Source organism: Leucoraja erinacea, chromosome 5 (assembly GCF_028641065.1).
Source record: "Leucoraja erinacea ecotype New England chromosome 5, Leri_hhj_1, whole genome shotgun sequence".
Taxonomy (NCBI): Eukaryota; Metazoa; Chordata; class Chondrichthyes; order Rajiformes; family Rajidae; genus Leucoraja; species Leucoraja erinaceus.
In genome coordinates this window covers 9,990,384-10,010,889 of record NC_073381.1, presented here as the reverse complement: position 1 = coordinate 10,010,889, position 20,506 = coordinate 9,990,384, and the positions used below count along the sequence as shown (strand labels likewise).

Here is a 20,506-nt window from a genome sequence, read left to right as displayed (position 1 = left end):
TTGTCTACCTTGTTCTATTTGATCTTATTTGATTGTGCACGGCAGGTTGATTGCATTCGTCAAAAGAGGGCGGACCACGTGAAGGTTGCAATCTTCCACCACTTGGTCATGACTGTCATTATAGCAGTAATCCCTGATTCTTATCCTCATCCAGACAAGCAAGTCTGGATGTATTAGTTTCAAAGATCAGATGCAATCCCCTTTAGGAGAAACACATTCAACACATTGGAAGGATAGACTGAAGACACAACCTATCATTTACTTCTTTGCAGTCCAAAGCATTGTGCAGGATCTCTCCTTGGGTTATTAATGCCTGATTTATGGATATCTCATACATCAAGCATTTAGGAGACCAACAGAATCGATGAAAATTGATTTGCTGGCTGCATCGTGGCTGTAGACATCTTCTGCCAGGTGGAATTGGTCATTTCCGCATGTCCTCCCCCCCCACCCTCACTTACCAATTTTGTTGTCTCCCCCCTCCCTCACCCCACCAAGCCAAGTAGAACTGGGAGCACTTGTTTTATAACAATCTCTAACTTATAAATAACAATCCATCGTGGTTGTTCTTCCATACAACATCATAGTGGCCTAATCTTTACCTAAGCACCACTTTCCTGCACAAACTCAACATCCCCTCATTCATTTAATATTGCAAAATCTATTGACCACTCTCTTAAATATCCTCAGTAACTGAACTTTCACAGATTGCTTGTGTAGAGATCACCATAGATTCATTACCCTCGTGGTGAAGAAAATTCTTGTCATCATGTTCTGAATGGACAATTGCTTATTTTGAAACTGGACATCCTAGCTACCCTGCATCTCCCTTGTCAGGCCCTGCAAGAATATGGTGCCTTTCAATCGCATCACCATTCATTTTCTAAACTCGAGAGACAATAAACCTAACCTGTTTAATCTCTATTTATAGGAGGAATTCCCTGCTCCCACCATCGCTTTAGGAATCAGTCTGATGAACTTTACCACACTTTACCGTACTCTTATTGTGCATATATTTTTCCTCCCATGTAAAGACACACATTTTCCCAACACTCCAGGTGTTATCATTGTTCTTATACTCTTTCAGTCAAGGTCAGTCTGAAGAAGAGTCGCAACCCAAAATGTTGCTTCCCCATTTCGTCCAGATACTGCTTGACCTGCAGAGTTTATCCAGTACTTTGCCTTGGACTCAAGGTTCTAGCATGGGTGGGTGATACCTGTGCTATAGCAGATGAAGTTCATATTAGTGGGTGAGACATGGTTGGTACTGATGGGGTTTATACCAGCAAATGAAACTAGTGTTGTAGTGGGTGGGCAGCGTTGATGAAACTTGTGCTGTGGTGTGTGGGCTTCATCCTGGTGGGTGATATATGTAATTAAAAATTTACGTGCACTCTTCCAGAACAATGAATGCCCTTTTAAGTCCTGAAGTATCTCCCCACTAGGCCACTCTGACCCAGTCGTTTGAGTCTGAAGAATGTGGTCTGCATGCTTGCCTCGGCAGCTTTCCCTTCGTGCATCCTGAGTGGAAGAGGTTGTTAATTGAGACCGACCTGTCCGGTGACTGCTGTTGTCAGTGGGAGGGTCTGCAGGCACCGCCTGGTCGGTTCGACTAATAAGGACACGTCTTGGGACAAGTCACACTCAATGGCAAGTGCTGCTCTCTCCCCTGGTTATTGCGTTTCAGCACTATAGCGGCGACTTCGGCGATCTTACTGCTCATCTGGTGCGTTTTTTCATATATTGAACAATTAGCCCAGAAGGTAAAGATGCATAAGTATTGTCACCAAGTTGTACTTTAATATTTAGAAGGCTAATTCTAAAGTGTAAACTGTCGCATTATTAACTAGATTGATTTGTAGCTTGTAGAACACGTTTCTGAAGACAAGTTCTGTAATTAAACACCGCCACGAACTGGCAGTTATATTTTACTGAAGCTATTCCACCTATCTATATCCGACTTTATTTATAACGCGACATACTCTGCTGTCGATTCTCTCACGCAGTTAGTATTTCCTGTTGTCATTGCAATTTTGTGCATCTTTTCTTTGCTTATGTGCCAGATATTGTTTGCATCATTTTGAAAGTAATTCTGTGCAAATCATTTGTTACGGGCGGCAGTTCTCGCATCTCCCGCATCGTCGTTTCTGAGTGCGTTTAGATAGTTGAGAATGTCTTTGGACTGGATGCAAGAACTTACCCGCGGGTCTGGACTGGAAGTTGCAGAGTTGTATATCAGGCGAGTATTTGACGGCAAACTTTGGCAGATCCACCCTTGCCTCTTCCTCGTAGCCCATCTGTGGCTGTCAGTATGGTATCGGGTGAAGGAACGCGCCCATTCACACCTTATGGACGGCGGTATCCAGAGGCTTGGCTTTCGTTCCCTCGGTTATAAAAAGTTTCATTGACAAATCTGCCAGCAGTCTTGTCCTGAAAGTGATCCGGACACTGAGTCAGGAGAGAGATGTAACTAGGTGGAACTGTGAAACTCGATAAAGTGAACGAGTGTGGGGTGGGGGGAGATGGGGTTTTAAAATGTAACAGCGAAAACATAAAAACATAAATACACTGAAGATGATCTGGTGTGGACGATTAACAAAGGGACAGGGAGGGTAATGATAGAGCGCAGACCCACAAGTCCACGGAAAGCGAACAGGGGCAAGCGAGAATAGGGTCAGGGAAGATTAAAGCGACGTGTGTGTTTTGGCGAGCAGGTGAGTAAAATGTCCCGAGAACAAATTGCGTTGAGGAGATGTAGGGAGGGATGGAGGTTGGAGATTTGGATAGGACGGGACTAAGGAATTGAGGACGGTCTGTCCATGGACAGATGGATTGAGCGGTGCAGCCCAGATGAAAATAATCCCACATTTTTTCTCTCCACTCGAGAGTACCTGTCTAATTCCTTTCACCTGTATGATGTGTCTGATATACTATTGCTAAAATATCGCACTTTATTGATAATCATACTATATTTGATACCCACTGGATATACCGATAGAGTAGGAAATAGTGATGCACTGAATATTGGATACTCCAAGGTAAACACGAACGTATATAATAGCACACAGCGGAATATCATATGATTTACTGGATTATACGGATCACCTCAAAATCATATACTGGCGGTATGTACATTGGTATACAGCTGAATAGTGGTATGGCTGTAAATATTGATAAACCCTTTTCCGAGGATGGAAATATCAAATACTAGAGGACATACCTTTGAAGTGAGAGGGGCAAAGTTTAAAGGAGTTTAAAGGAGCACTTGGACATGCAGGGAATTGAGGTATACAGATTATGTGCAGGAAGATAAGAGCTGGTTTTGGCATCATCTTTCAGCAACGGAATTGTGGGCTGAAGGGCCTGTTTCTGTGTTGCACTATTCTATCTTCCAAACCAGGACACATAGATACACAAGATATTTTGATGTACTGTGGTCTTTTTATACAAAGGGAAACACAAGAAACTGCAGATGCTGGAATCAGGAACAAATGAAAGAGAGTTGCTGGAAGAAGTCAGCAGGTCAGGCAGCACCTGTGAAGGGAAATGGTTAGTCGATGTTTCAGATCAAGACAATTCATCTGGACTGATGGTCTTGACCCGAAATGCCAACTGTCCATTTCTCTCCACTGATGCAGCCTGACACCCTGTGTTCCTCCAGCAGCTTTATTTTTAATATGTTCCTTTGATTTAAAAAAATACCAGCATTGCTGTACAAACATATAGCAATGTTACAAAATTTAGAGATTTAAAAAATCAAGTCTGCAATTTATCCCATCAGATAAAACATAAAAATAACTTTAATTTGATATCTAATTCACTTTCATATCTTCAGTATTAAAAAAGTTATGGCCATTTTCATACTCGGCAATTAGCATCTTGTTCCCTATTGCTTTTCCATTGACTTAACACAAAAGCTGTGATTGAGAACAGGCAAAAGCCCATACATTTCTTAAAAATTAAGAGAACTGAATGATATTTTCAGTTATTATAGATTGAAGCATTCTGAATCAAATATGAAACGTCTTACTTGGATGACCTGAAATTAAAGCATATAATTAGTTACCTAATTGTAGCTAATTACAAAATTGACCGTTGTGATAAACACTCAGACTGCCTTGAAAATTCAAAAATGTGATATTTTCAAAATCAGAACTTTAATATTATTGTATTAGAACGTTTTATATTATTGTATTAGAACACAGAACGTTTTTCCTTCTATTATTTATTATGTAAAATAATATGTGTGTTATGATTGTGTTTATAATTTGTTTGGTTGTTTTGTTGTTCCGCGAGCCCTTCCACTTTCATTTCACTGCCAGCACCGCCAAATAAACAACTTGACTTGTTGACTTGATTATAGACAATAGGTGCAGGAGCAGGCCATTCGGCCCTTCGAGCCAGCACCGCCATTCAATGTGATCATGGCTGATCATCCCCAATCAGTACCCTGTTCCTGCCTCTCCCCATATCCCCAGACTCTGCTATTTTTAAGAGCCCTATCTAGCTCTCTCTTGAAAGCATTCAGAGAACCTGGCTCCACTGCCCTCTGAAGCAGAAAATTCCACTATTCCACTGTAACAGATAGGTAAATAAACATTTTCTAGCAATAGACCGAGTCTTTATGGAGAAGATCAGTTGCTAGCTGGTACATTGTCATATCATAATCAGTAGCATCATCATTCTCCTCAGATTGTAACCAATAAGCAACTCTGTACACCATGTTTTTCCTCAACTTTTCATTTTGGCATTGTAAACTACAAGTTTTTACTCTTCAAACCATGCATGGCATGCCTTTCTGCCCACTACTTTCCCATTAAGAATGTCTTGTAGATCATCACATTTGGAGTAATCCAAATTCGGATAATCTCTGCGAATGCTGTCAAATTCAGTCTCTTTTGCTGGGTATTTGGATTGACAATTTTGCATTTCTTCTTCGGAGACATCTGTTTAAAATGTAAAGAGAAAAAAAACACTGAAGAGCATTAACAGAAACAAGTTATTATTTGCAGATTTAGAAAAAAGGTAGAAATGTTAAAGTTAAACGCTAAAACAAATAGTAAATACCCAACAAGAAAAAAAATATTCATCAGTTTCATCAAATCAATTAAATTCATCTAATCAATTAAATTAATCTAAATTCAATTACTAGATCTATCCATTTCTATCTATCCATTTCTTAAGAATAGGCTATTTTTTTTAAATAGTATCCAAGTACCCAAATAACAAACTAATCCCATTCACACAGGAATTCACAATATAACATGATTTTTAAATCTCACTGTCATTAATTTATATGCCAAATTGAAGGAATTTAATGTTTAATTCCCATGAATTAATCTAGAAACATCCACTCTCAATATAATCAAAATTATTATTTTTTGCACAATGCATGTGACTAAAACTGTTGTGGATATTTAGTATAAAAATATTGATTATGGATAGACAATTACACAAAATATATACGATTTATGACATGATTGTCCAAAAAAAAGAGAATTTTAATCATCTTGCCAGTGGGTGTTTCTGGAATGCGATCGATTGGAACGTTACCATTGCAGTGAATTTTAACCCCATATCGACAGGCAAAGGCATAGCCGAATCGTTTGGGGATTAAATAACATTTTTGCGTCGTAAAGGCGTTGAGGGCGTTTAAAGTTGCTTTTTATTTTAATACAACTATTAAATTGTGCAGCGATTTTATTTAAAAAAAAAAAAAAAAAAAACAGAAACGGAAATCCGATTTTATTTATTTTCCCCCCCCCCCCCCTTCTTCATCGACTATCATCCCGAGGAAATCCCTCTCCGACAACAGATACAAACCTGTATTTTAATCCTCACCCTCCCCCCCCCCCCCCCCCCCACCAAAGGTGCCGTAGTCGCACACGCAGCCAGTGGAAGATCTGCAGCGCCGTTGAAGGTAGGTTTTGTAACATCGCCAAAACATACTGTAGTATACCACGTATGTTGATACCTGCTGTTTTTATCAGCATGTATTCGTAGGAAATTGTAATCTAGGAGACCTGGCTGTATGGGGGGGTTGCATGTCAGGTCATTAGGTCAAAGGGCGTGACGCACGGATTAGCTCAATCCTTCTGGAGTACACGGCAGCTTCCGGCATACACTAGTAACACATGAAACGCATAATTTCTTAACTGTTAGAAACCGACAAAATGGTCAATTTTTGTGCTGTAAAATATTGTGGAATTAGGGGTAACCGTGAGAAAAATCTGCCAAAATCACTTCTGCTCACTGACTTGTGAAAGAGTAGCTTTCCAGCGGATTAAGGGCAAGTCCCGGCCCACGACAGCCAGGGGCTGAAGTCACCCACCAGTCTGAACCCGAGCACCAAGGTGCAAGCAGCCGAAGGAGCGCATCCCTCGGGACACCCCATCAATTACTGAAAGAACAGATTATTTAATCAGTAATTGGTGTTAGTGGGCGTATGCTATGTGCAAATTAGCTACCAAACTCCCAACATTATAGTAGTGACTTTATTTAAGGAACACTTCAAGCATATTTATATGTGGGAAAGGTGCTATGTGAATATCTTTTGAATCACTGGTCAGCAACTGAGGACCCTTAGTTCAAGAGGTTACAACTGAATTAAGTTTCAGGTTCAGTGTCAGAGGTGTGGGTCAGCACATAGATTAGCAAACACTGCTCCAGCTGCTCTTGCTTCAGTTCTGACAGACCAAAAGGTCTGTTCAGATTCCTGGGGGGCTCAGCTTCTGTAAGTGGCAGCAAACCCTCATGACTCATAGCTGTTTGCCAGTCCTTTCTTCCTGATAATCCATGCTCCACTTTCTTTCACCTTGCACGTCAGCTTGATCCAATTTGAGCCAATGCTGTAAACCGTTCAGTCTTACAAATAATATATACTTGATAAGTTTTCCACCGTCAAACCGATCTTTTGAGTCTGGGCATTGCTGCATTTGCTGGGCTAAAATGACTGTACCGTAACTATAAACTGTGTAGACTCAGCATTCTATATGTATCTTTAACTTCAGAGCAGGAAAGAGGATGCAATGAAGATTGGAATAGCTAGGAGGGAGGCAACACCTGCTTCATGCTTTTGCCATACAGGCGACTCCCTCATTACGACTATTAGGCTTAAAAAAAATTGTTCTTCCAAAATTCACGTGGTTATTCAAAAAAATTGGGTTGCAGAAGAATATTTGCTCTCATGGAATTTGTAGTTTTTTAAAACATAAATCAATACAAAATTTACTTTTTATCAACTTGCATATATTATTGCATTGCAAATGATGTGGCTTTGCATTATGGTAAATTGTGGTTATTTTTCTTTATTTATACATATTGAACTGATCCCACTGCAGCTGCCAGTTTGAATTAAAATAATGTGGACAATATATTTTCACCATTACCTCTATATGATTGAATAGACATCAATACAGTCGGTCTGATTTTAAAATAATCCCACCTGCTTCTTTTTGCCATAAACATTATAGGTTGCCTCTTGGAGTGTCCAAATGGGATGCAAAAACCATCTGCATTGAGTAGTTTGTTCGCAGTTAAAGGAGCAATTGAATGTCTCTTAATGTTATTTGTCTGAAGCCCGTATACATTTTTTAACAATCAGTTTTGACATCACCGATCATTTTCTAAATTAGTATTCCAAAAGTCATCAAGATTTACAAGCTAATCCAAGACCAATGAAGAGGCAGAAAATAAAGAGGACAAATATTCCTATTTGGAAAGTAGAAAAGCTTCTTTTGAGTTCAGAGGGTTGGTAAACTTCATAGATTAGTCTCCTGTACTGCCTGACCTATGATTAAATTTTCTATATCTGTCTACGGTTAAACAGTGACAAATCACTGCATGTTTATAACTTTTTACTCTTTTTACAGAAGAATGTTATTTATGAGGATTTAATTCAAAACTTTTGGTCACTGATTTACAGAAAAATAGAAGTTTTGTGGTTTATTATGATCTATTTCAAAGTCCTTACACACTGCAATATCATAAATTGGAGCCGGTCTAGAATGGAACAAACAGGCATTTGAGACCGAAGTCTGCTCTTTTTTATTGTAACTAGTGTTTGACCTACTAGATCTGGATCTCTCAATGCCTTTCCTGTTTGTGGTGGGATTATTTTTGGTGACGCGCAGACAGTTTAAAGGAAAATTGGCTTTAGAGATTGTGGTCAATGAGTCCCCTCGTCCTGTTGGTCAGGATGCCTCCTATAGGGCATCTCCACGAGAAAGATTACTCACGAGTCTGTGTTTTGTTTTGCTGTTAGTCACTGATAATTTGGTAATGTTGCTTTACAAACACTTCTAAGTATTAACAACACATGGCATGGGATATATCATTCCGCAGTCAGCCGATTACTAACCTACTGTCCAGAAAATTGGGGACTCTGCTTGGCAATTGCTATTTGCAGTGTTGCAAAGATGCCAGGAAACCACAGATCAAATTTGCAGCATTATCAAAGATCTTTGGCATTATCACCTGATTATCACCTTAAACAAAAACAAAAGGGTCAGAGGATTACACAGGCAAGGTGCCTGGAACATGATCACAAGCATGGATCTGTTGAGCGGACAGGCCTGTTGCTGCACTTTAACTTCTCCGTAGTTCTGAAGGAAAAGCAGAAAATGTGAGAAACGCCTAGCATGCCAAGCAGCATCTGCAGAAATAGAAGTAGAATTACTGTTTCAGGCCTGGAGACCCGAAGGTTTTGATAGCTAGGTAATATCTAAAAATGTAGTAAGTAAAGCTTAATCTAGACAAGTGTGAGGTGTTGTAGTTTGAGATCAATTATAAGAAGAATGTATATAGTAAATGGCAAGACCCTTCGAAACATTGATGCACAGAGGGATCATGGATGCAAATCTTGGGCGTAGATGTCGATGGGTTGATTAAGTTTGCAGATGACATCAACATTGGTGGAGTTGCGGAGGGTGAGGAAGACTCGATGTACGGGGGGATATAGATCAGTAACAGATATGAGTGGAGAAATGGCAGATGGAGTTTAATCCATGCAAGTGTGAGGTGTTTCATTTTTGGAGGTTAGATGCAAGGAGAAAGTAAATGCAAGGTGGCAAGGCCCTTATCGGCATTACATGCAGAAGGATTGTGGGTCCCAAGCCCATACCTTCCTGAAAGTGACAACACAAGTAGAAAGTGTGGTAAAGAAGGCATATAACCATATAACAATTACAGCACGGAAACAGGCCATCTCGGCCCTACAAGTCCGTGCCGAACAACTTTTTTTCCCTTAGTCCCACCTGCCTGCACTCATACCATAACCCTCCATTCCCTTCTCATCCATATGCATATCCAATTTATTTTTAAATTATACCAATGAACCTGCCTCCACCACTTCCACTGGAAGCTCATTCCACACCGCTACCACTCTCTGAGTAAAGAAGTTCCCCCTCATATTACCCCTAAACTTCTGTCCCTTAATTCTGAAGTCATGTCCTCTTGTTTGAATTTTCCCTATTCTCAAAGGGAAAAGCTTGTCCACATCAACTTTGTCTATCCCTCTCATCATTTTAAAGACCTCTATCAAGTCCCCCCTTAACCTTCTGCGCTCCAGAGAATAAAGACCTAACTTATTCAACCTATCTCTGTAACTTAGTTGTTGAAACCCAGGCAACATTCTAGTACATCTCCTCTGTACTCTCTCTATTTTGTTGACATCCTTCCTATAATTGGGCGACCAAAATTGTACACCATACTCCAGATTTGGTCTCACCAATGCCTTGTACAATTTTAACATTACATCCCAGCTTCTATACTCAATGCTCTGATTTATAAAGGCTAGCATACCAAAAGCTTTCTTTACCACCCTATCTATATGAGATTCCACCTTCAAGGAACTATGCACGGTTATACCCAGATCCCTCTGTTCAACTGTATTCTTCAATTCCCTACCATTTACCATGTACGTCCTATTTTGATTTGTCCTGCCAAGGTGTAGCACCTCACATTTATCAGCATTAAACTCCATCTGCCATCTTTCAGCCCATTTTTCCAAATGGCCTAAACCACTCTGTAGACTTTGGAAATCCTCTTCATTATCCACAACACCCCCTATCTTGGTATCATCTGCATACTTACTAATCCAATTTACCACACCTTCATCCAGATCATCGATGTACATGACAAACAACAAAGGACCCAATACAGATCCCTGAGGCACCCCACCATATGGTAGAAATGTTACAACATTTGAGATTATAAAAATCAAGCCTGTAATTTATCCCACCGGATAAAGCATAATAAGAAGGTACACAAAAATGCTGGAGAAACTCAGCGGTTGCAGCAGCATCTATGGAGCGAAGGAAATAGGTGAATTTTCGGGCCAAAACCCTTCTTCAGACTGAGAAGCATAATAAGAACTTTAATTTGATACCTAATTCACTTTCATATCTTCCGTATTAAAAAAGGTATGGCCATTTTCATACTCGGAAATTAGCATCTTGTTCCCTATTGCTTTTCCATTGACTTAACACAAAAGCTGTGATCGAGGACAGTCAAAAGTCCATAACTTTCTTAAAAATTAAGAGAACTGAATAAAATGTTCAGTTATTATGGATTGAAGCATTCTGAAACAAATATAAAACATCTTACTTGGATGACCTGAAATTAAAACATATAATTAGTTAGTTACCGAATTGTAGATAATTACAAAATTGATCGTTGTGACGGAAATAGTAATAAACACCCAGACTGCCTTGAAAATTCAAAAATATGATATTCTCAAGATCAGAACTTTAATATTATTGTATTATATGTTGTAAATCCATGACAGGTAAATAAATTACAATTTCTAGCAATAGAGAAAGTCTTTATGGAGAAGATCAGTTGCTAGGTGATAGATTGGCATATCATAATCAGTAGCATCATCATACTCCTCAGATTTCATTTCATTTCTTTCATTTCACTGCACATCTCGTATGTGTATGTGACAAATAAACTTGACTTGACTTGACTTGAGATTGTAACCAATAAGCAAATCTGTACACGTTTTTCCTCAACTTTTCAATTTTGGCATTGTAAACTACAGGTTTTTGTTCTTCAAACCTCGCATGACGTGCCTTTCTGCCCACTACTTTACCAGTAAGAATGTCCTGTGGATCATTACATTTGGAGTAGTCCTAATTTGGATAATCTCTGCGAATGCTGTCTAAATCAGTCTCTTTTGCTGGGAATTTGGATTGACAATTTTGTATTTCTTCTTCGGAGACATCTATTTAAAATGTAAAGGGGAAAAAAAAAACACTGAGCAGCATTAACCAAAACAAGTTATTATTTGCAGTTGTAGAAAAAAGGTAGAAATGATAAAGTTAAACACTAAAACAAATAGTAAATACCCAACAAAAAATTCATCAGTTTCATCAAATCAATTAAATTCATCTAAATTCAATTACTAGACCTAAACATCTATCCATTTCTTAAGAAAAGGCTAAAACATTTTAATAGCCTAAGTATCCAAATAACAAACTGATCCCATTCACACAAGAATTCACCAAATAACATGATTTTTAAATCTCACTAACATATGCCAAATGGAAGGAATTTAATGTTTAATTCCCATAAATTAATCTAGAAACATCCACTCTCAATATAATCAAAATTATTATTTTTTACATAATACATGTGACTAAAACTGTGGTGGATATTTAGTATTACAAATATTGATTATGGATAGACAATAACACAAAATATAGACTATTTAGATGCTCTTATGACATGAGTGTCCAAACAAAATGAGGATTTAAATCATCTTGCGAGTGGGTGTTTCTGCAATGTGATCGATTGGAATGTTGCCGTTGACATAAATTTTAAGCCCATATCAGCAGGCAAGACACGGCCGATTCGTATGGGGCCTAAATAACTTTTTCGCATCGTAAGATTAGACTAAAGCCACCCCAAGAAGCAAGATTATATGTGAAATACACGAATTACCTTTTGTTTTGTCCTGATATTGCGATCCGTCACGTAGAAGGCGTTGAAGGCGTTAGAAATCGCATTTTACTTTAATCCAGCGATTAAATTGTCCTGCAATTAAAATAAAGAAATAAATCATGATTAAAAGATTTTTAAAAATGTGAATGGAAGTCCGATCAATTTTTCTTGATCAACTAGCAGCCCGAGGAAATCTCTCTCCGACCTGCATCTTAATCCACCCGTAATTTGTGAAACGCGGTTTTTACACAGAATAGAAACATAGAAACATAGAAATTAGGTGCAGGAGTAGGCCATTCGGCCCTTCGAGCCTGCACCGCCATTCAATATGATCATGGCTGATCATCCAACTCAGTATCCCGTACCTGCCTTCTCTCCATACCCCCCTGATCCCCTTAGCCACAAGGGCCACATCTAACTCCCTCTTAAATATAGCCAATGAACTGGCCTCAACTACCCTCTGTGGCAGAGAGTTCCAGAGATTCACCACTCTGTGGTAAGTGTGGTAAGTGTTTAGAATGTGGTAAGTGTTTAGAATGTACTGCCAGGTTAAATGATAAAAGTTGATACAATAGTAACATTTAGTAGACATTTCAACTGGCACATGACATGCTGGGAATGGAGGGATATAAACCATGCACAAGCAGATGTGCATCCTGATCAGCACAGTATTCACAAACTAAAGGCCTTGTTCTTGTGTTTTAGTATTCTAATCTTGAGTGAAGCATACTGTGCTGGAGAAACTCAGTGGCATCAAGCAGTTTTTCTGGAGGGAATGGACAGCAACATTTCTGGTGAGGATCCTTCAAACCCGAAGAAAGGCCCTACCCTGAAACGTCACATGCTCATTCCCTACACAGATGCTGCCTAATGCTCATGTCCCACTTAGGAAACCTGAACGGAAACCTCTGGAGACTTTGCATCCCACCCGTGCTGTTCCCGGAGGTTTTTGTCAGTCTCCCTACCTGCTTCCACTACCTGCAACCTCCGGGAACCGCACGGAAACCTTGGGCGGGGCGCAGAGGTTTCCGTTCAGGTTTCCTAAGTGGAACAGGGACTTAAGCCGCTGAGTTTCTCCAGTATTGTGCTTCGCTCAAGATTCCAATATCTGTAGTTGCCTGGGTCTCGACTGTACTATTCTATTTTCTATGTTTTATGTAAACCATCGATCCATTTGTAAGGTGACCCGGAATTTGATTTTCCCTTTGGTCATTTTTGGCTCGTTTTACATGATGTAATAAGTTGCCATCTATGTGTCATAAAGTGTAAGTGTTACACAGCAAAAGACGCTGGAATTATCCTTTCACTTGTGGTAAAAACTGGTTAAAGGGATGACCAAAATCAGTACAGCTGCATTTTAAAATGCACAAACTTTTAATTATTTTAGTTTGGATGTTATATCTTTATATTCTGTGTATATGTATTTACCAAAATTGTTATGCATGGGTGTGTTGCTGCACATGTAAGAATTAACGTGTGTGTGTGTCCCCTTTTACGATGCTGTCATTACTAACAAAAATGTGTATGTTAAAATCTTTTCACATTTTATACGTGTGCATCTTTGCAAATGTTTATTTATGATCGTATGCATGTTGTATGTTTGTGTGAGTAAATCCTGTTCTACCTGTTCAGGATGCTGCTATTTTCTCTATTTCTCTGCAGAATATTGACTATTGCTCACATGAACTGAAGAAAAAAATGAAGCACACAACAACCTGGATTATCTATCTTTGGATGACAGCTGTGATTCATTTAATCAAAGGGAGGCTTGTTAATGATCAACCAGGTATGATTTACATAATTGGAATGTATTTGTCCTTTTTATTCTGCTGTGTTTCTAATAATTATCCTATCCTGATCCTCAACTCAAAATCCAAACAAAAATAGTGATTTAAAAAACTCTTGTATAAAGAAAGAAATAAAGACAAAATCTTGCTTTAGTATAGAACTTCCAGACTTGTTAATCCTCAAAGCTGAATACCAAATGATGCTCTGTGGTTTTTAGATTCATATTGGTGGCAAGATTATTTGGAGTGCCAAATCATTGTGACTGAGTTTAAACAAGAGATGCAAAATATAGTTCATCTGATAGTTTTTCATTATTGTTTGCAAGTGTCAGTTGCAAAGATGTAAGATAACAAATGTTGTTCAAGAAGGAACTGCAGATGCTGGAAAATCGAAGGTACACAAAAATCATTGTGGTATTAGGTAGGTGGCGCGACTCTCGTCAGCAGCGGCCTCTGCAGCCAGTCTGCGATTTTATTATTTTTTGTCTATGTTTCTATGTAGTTTTTGTTATTTTTTGTTGGGGTGTGTGTGTGGGGGGGTGAGAGTGGGGTGGGAGGGAGGGGGTAACTTTTAATCTCTCCCTGCACGGGAGACCCGACCTTTTCTTTGTCGGGTCTCCGTTGTCGTTGGGGCTGCAACGAGGAGTGGCCTCCAAAAGGAGAAGACCGGGGGCTCTGGTGCCGATGACTCACCTCACCGTCGCGGAGCTGGTCGAGTCTGGAGCGGTGGTGGAGCGCTGCTGTTGGGGCCCGACCTCCGGAGATTCGGAGGCTGCAACTGCGGGTCTGGCGGACGGCGGCACCGGGAGCCCGCGGGTCACTGGAGGGAGACCGCTTTTCAGGGCTCCCGCAACGCGACTTCTCCCGCCCGAGTTGCGGGGTCGAAGAGCTCCTGGAGCGGGGCCTCACAGCACCGCCCCGCGTGGCTTGGAATGGCCGCGGGACTCTGCGAGCGCACGCCGGGGGCTCCAACATCAAGACCCGGTGTGCGACCTTGCACCACCCGGCGTGGCTTTAATGGCCGCGGGACAATCGCCATCGCCAGCCGGGGGCTTTGACTTTGACTCTGACATCGGGGGGGGGGGGGGGGGGGGGGAGAGTGCAGTGGAGAGATAAGTTTTTTTGGCCTTCCATCACAGCGATGTGATGGATGTTTATGTAAATTATGTTGTGTCTTGGGTCTATTTGTTTGTAATGTATGGCTGCAGAAACGTCATTTCGTTTGGACCTCAAGGGGTCCAAATGACAAATAAATTGAATTGAATTGAAATGCTGGAGAAACTCAGCGGGTGCAGCAGCATCTATGGAGCGAAGGAGATAGGTAACGTTTCTGGCCGAAACTCTTCAGTCTGAAGAAGGGTTTCGGCCCGAAACGTTACCTATCTCTTTCGCTCCATAGATGCTGCTGCACCCGCTGAGATAACAAATGTTGTTTGGAACGGGTCATTGATAGTTGAAAAAATATGTGGGGACATGCAAATGTTCCAAATTAAGCTCTTCTTGAAGATAAAAATGTTGATCCTTTACACGCGATGTGCATATTTATGTACTGATCAATATATGACAAAGAAATAAGAGTTTCCCTTAAGGAGCTATTGAAAATTAATTAGTAATGGAATTGTCCACTGACAATTTTAACATTTTGTGATCTGCTCAACCCCAAACAGATGGTGAAATTCATTTTGATATCGGTAACGTTTTTTAATGCTGAACAATACTGAGCACTTCTAAGGTCATGGTGAACACTCCGAGGTTACAGCCACAATGCCATCCCCAAGTTTGAACCCCTATGCTGCAGTTGTGAATCCACTTATTAGTATAACAATGTTTGTCAGATCCACCCTTCTTGATCTAGTAATTTGCCACCTTCATCACACTTTAGTCCCCTCTTTTTTTCCCCCTATATAGCCTATGTTAGTGTTTAAGAAGGAACTATAGATGCTGGAAAATCGTTGCCTATCTCCTTCGCTCCATAGATGCTGCTGCACCCGCTGAGTTTCTCCAGCATTTTTGTGTAGCCTCTGTTAGTGTTGGGGGATGATTTAAATGAGAATAGTAAGGGAACAGGAAATTGAGTAGGGAAAATGAAGAAGAGAAACCAAGGACAAAAATGAAAGACCGGCAACTAAAATAATAATAATAATAATAATTTTATTTATAGAGCACTTTAAAAAAAAACATAGCTGCAACAAAGTGCTGTACATCACTAATCATTGACAAAAAAGTTAATACACACCAAAAATAACAATCAAAAGAAATAGTAGGAAAAGACATGTAAAATAAAGAAACATCAAAAACACCACAAACAGAAGCAAAGCCTCAGGCATGGTCAAAAGCCAGGGAGTACAAATGCGTTTTAACACTGGATTTGAAGATGGACAGTGAGGGGGCCTGTCTGATGTGCAGCGGCAGGGTGTTCCAGAGTGCCGGAGCAGCAACAGAGAAGGCTCTATCCCCTCTGAGCCTCCGACTAGACCTCGGTACCTCCAGGAGCAGCTGACCAGCTGACCTGAGGGACCGGGCAGGAGTGTAAGGGTGGAGCAGCTCAGAGAGGTAAGGCGGGGCGAGCCCATTCAGAGATTTAAAAACAAATAACAGTAACTTAAAATGAACCCGAAAGTGCACCGGGAGCCAGTGTAGGGAGGCCAGAATTGGCGATATGTGCTCCCTCTTTCGAGTCCCTGTCAAAAGGCGAGCAGCAGCATTCTGAACCAACTGGAGACGAGCCAGTGAAGAACGAGCAACACCAAAATAGAGCGCGTTACAGTAATCCAGCCTAGATGTAATAAAGGCATGGATTACTGTTTCAAAATGCTGCCGCTCGAGAATGGGCTTCACCTTCGCCAGCTTCCTTAGGTGAAAGAAGCTGGACTTAACCACCGCGCATATTTGGCGATCTAATTTAAAGTCACTGTCCATCCTAAAACCCAGGTTCACAAAAGGCACCGTATGAAGACCAAAGTGATTGTAGACACAGGGATCTGGAACAAAAAACAATGCTAGAAGAACACGGCAGGTCAATCAACATCTGTAGAGGCAAAAAGTGTGAATCAATGAAACTCTGCACCAGGACCGAGGAGGAGCGGGGGTGCAGAGACTGGTAGGGGATAGGTGGAACCATATGGAATGGAGGTTGCCGGGAATGGGAGAGGTGAACAAAAGGTGAGAAGAAAAGCAGGTGGACAGGTAAATGCGTGTGGAGGAGGACATCAGGGATGAGGTTTAGCTGAAGTTGGAAAGTTCAGTGATCATGCCATTGGGTTGTCAAAGGTAGAGTTTGAAGATCAGAGTGAGAAGCAAAGACGTGGGAACATAGTTTCAAAAAACTAATGTCAAAGAATGTAAGGGACAAGTCTTGAAGGCATTGTATCTCAGTTACAAATTAATTGTAAATGGATATAATATAGTGGTTGCAGACACATGGCTGCAGGGTGAACAAGTGATGGGATTGAAAATCTAGAGATACACTATCTTCTGGAAGAGAAAGGAGATGGAATAGCATTGTTTGGAAAAAAAAGTTGATACAATAGTGAGGATGTAAGTTCCAAGAACTCTAACGTGGCATTTGTATGGGTGGAGGTAAGGAGCACCCAGGGGAAGAAAATGTTGAATTTGTACATAAACCACCAAACAGCATAGTTTATGTAGGAACGGCAGTAAAGAGGATAACGACAAGTGGACCATTTAGTTATGGGTGACATCAAAGTATATTTAGATTGTGCTAATGAAACTAGCAAGAAAACCATACGAGAAATTTCAGTAGTGGTTTTTTTGAAGCAATATGTTGAGGAACCAACAAGAGAACAGGACACCGGGAACAGAGAACAGTACAATCAGAAATGATGAATAAATCTTGTGGTTTGGGGTTCATGGGGAAGAGTTATAACATGAAATGATTATTCTATTTGAGGGAGATTGAGAGAGTTAATCGTGAGACTAAGGTCCTGACACAAATTGGCTATGAATATGGAACAGTATGGCACATGAATAGGCTTTATGAACCACAATGCCAATTAATCTCCCCAGCCTGCATATGATCCATTCCCTGCATATCCATGTGCCTAAATAAAAGTCTCTTCAGCACCACTATTAATTCTGTTTCCACTACAAACCCAGCAGTCCAGGAACTCAACACTCTGTTTTTAAAAAATAAAAAAAAAAAAAAAAAAAAAAAATTCTCCACTCATGTTCTTTAAACTTACCCCCGTTGACCCTAAAACTATTCCCTCTAGTCTTTGACTTTTCCATCCTAGTAAGAAAGTTCTGACTGATTACTGTATTTATGCCTCATAATTTTATCAGGTCAACCCTCAACCTCTGACGCTCCAGTGAAAATAATCCAAGTTAAATTGGAAATGTTACTTAACAGGGTTGAATTTGCATGCTAAGCCATGATTGTATTGAATGATTAAACAAACTCGAGAGGCTGAATGGCCTACCCTTGCTTTATTTTGTTGTTGCCTCATAAAGTACAGAAACTCTGACACAAACCATTTCCAGAGCCTGTCTCCAGTCCGGTATAATATTTGAAGATCAGAAGAAAGATGGAAGAGACAATACCTGATTGCAGAGTGAAAATGAGAGTAAAAAGACTAAAAAAAAAATCAGGGAAACATTATAAAACTAAGTGGTAGTCGTACACAGATTAAGAAAGTTAAAAAAAATTATGAAAGATGTAAACATTTGCTCTGAGATGAGTTGCTCTGAGTCAGTTGCCGTCAATGTAATGAGAGGAATTCCTTATGTTGAATAGCCACAGCGAGGTATGTTTTTTAACGTAACTTTCTATGAATGACCTAGGTTTATTGCATTTTGGGGCCACTCCATGCATCTGGAGTGAGATCATTGCTCTCTTGATTGGGGTCTGTGTATGAATCAACACTTATCAGCTGATCAAAATGACTTCTCCATTTGGTCTGCATGGAAATGATTCACTCATAGAAGTGACGACTTTGCTGAGAATGAGCCCACACAGTGACTCCAAGCTTGAAATATATAAATGGAAAGGACAGGGCATATTCATCAATTGGATATTTTTATAGCATGACTACTTGGAGCAGTCACAAGATGCAGTTGGTTTATCAACACACACAGTGACACTAAATATTTTTTGAACAAGTAACAATTTGTGCTTTTGGAAAATTCTGGTGTAAAGAATTTATAATTTTATGTTTCAAGTGAAAGTGAATATTGTACTTAAATACAACACTTAATTGTTAGAGGCAGCATGTGTAGTGGGTATTCATTTGCATGTGGCTTTATGCCCAGAAGTTTCCACAAAGCAAATATCAGACTACAACCATGAACGTGGGGTAGATAGGTGAGGATGAAAGGGCACTGTGTTCAGGTGTTCAGGCTTTCTTGTGCAGTGAAGAAATGTTCACATCGAATGTTTCACAAAATGTTGCCAATAGCCTGAGAGTGTGCTTCATGTCCAACTTCTGCCAGTAGTCTGTGCAGTTGAAAAATACTGGATGAAAATGTAGACTATAATGTTCCCCTAATCTTCCAAACAAGCCCAGCTTCATGCTTCCTAATGCCCCACCATTGGTGGGATATCTGCAGTTGCCAAGGCTGTAATCTCTGCAATTCTCGCCTTAAACCTGTATGAACCTTTATCCCTTAACCTGATTCTTTAACCTTTTTCTGGTACTTCAGTACCAAATGTCAGAAAAACATTCGGACCTCGGAGGGTTTGTGAAGCATAAAGGCTCAGTGTTATAAGTGGATCTGTGGAACCAGATAGTAGAATGAGTAGTGTTTTCTGTGTGGAAACCCATGCTCAAGTGGTGCTGTGCTGTAGACACATCAACTTTACATTTAGGGCATTGGTGGCAAGTGATTGTTTTGCTGAGCCACATGTATTTAGTGCAGTAATGCACTAAGTAGAGAGAGTGTTCGGGAGGGCATTGAGAACCTGAAGCCATCTGTAGCCCAGCATAAGCTGTGCATGAAGCCCAACCACCTAGTTGCCACTCCCCTCAAGAACCATCTACCCAACATGTCACCAAACCTGTGGATCCCTTGTAAGGCATCTCTGAACACTGAAAATGAAAGTGGAGGCAAGTCATCTTCTATCTTGAGGAGGCTGGCTGAGATGAAAAAGAAGCCTTACACAACTAATGTGTAGGTTCTGGAAGTAAGTGAGAAACACAAGCTGGTTTTCTGATTGAAAAAATCCAGGAAACCTTTATGATGTATATGGATGTCATAGAAGATGAGGGGGGATCTTATAGAAACTTACAAAATTCTTAAGGGGTTGGACAGGCTAGATGCAGGAAGATTGTTCCTGATGTTGGGGAAGTCCAGAACAAGGGTTCACAGTTTAAGGACCAGATGAGAAAAAAGGTTTTCACACAGAGAGTGGTGAATCTGTAGAATTCTCTGCCACAGAAAGTAGTTGAGGCTGGTTCATTGGCTATATTTAAGAGGGAGTTAGATGTGGCCCTTGTGGCTAAAGGGATCGGGGGGTATGGAGAGAAGGCAGGTACAGGATACCGAGTTGGATGATCAGCCATGATCATATTGAATGGCGGTGCAGGCTCGAAGGGCCGAATGGCCTACTCCTGTACCTATTTTCTATGTTTCTATGGTTCTATAATGTTGAAGAAATAATTAGTAAGTTTGCAGATGACATACAATTTTGCAGTAGCATCAATAGCAAGGAAGGCTGTCTAAAACCACAACAGGATATTGATAAAATTGATAACTGGGTGAAATATTTGGAGAGAGACATGTGAGGTAATGCATTTTGGGAACATAGGTAACAGTAGAAC

General features: G+C 40.3%; 1 protein-coding gene across 1 annotated transcript in view; it reads left to right on the top strand.

Annotated features, from left to right (window-relative positions):
* The first annotated feature begins 1,420 nt into the window (after nt 1–1,420).
* The window catches only part of LOC129696925 (collagen alpha-1(XIX) chain-like), a 320,031-nt gene continuing 300,945 nt past the window's right edge, over nt 1,421–20,506 (top strand). Inside the window, exons 1-2 of the mRNA XM_055635036.1 lie at nt 1,421–1,763; nt 13,606–13,729. Of these exons, the coding sequence (XP_055491011.1) occupies nt 13,642–13,729 (88 nt within the window). The 5' untranslated portion in view covers nt 1,421–1,763; nt 13,606–13,641. The remainder of the gene's footprint in view (nt 1,764–13,605; nt 13,730–20,506) is intronic.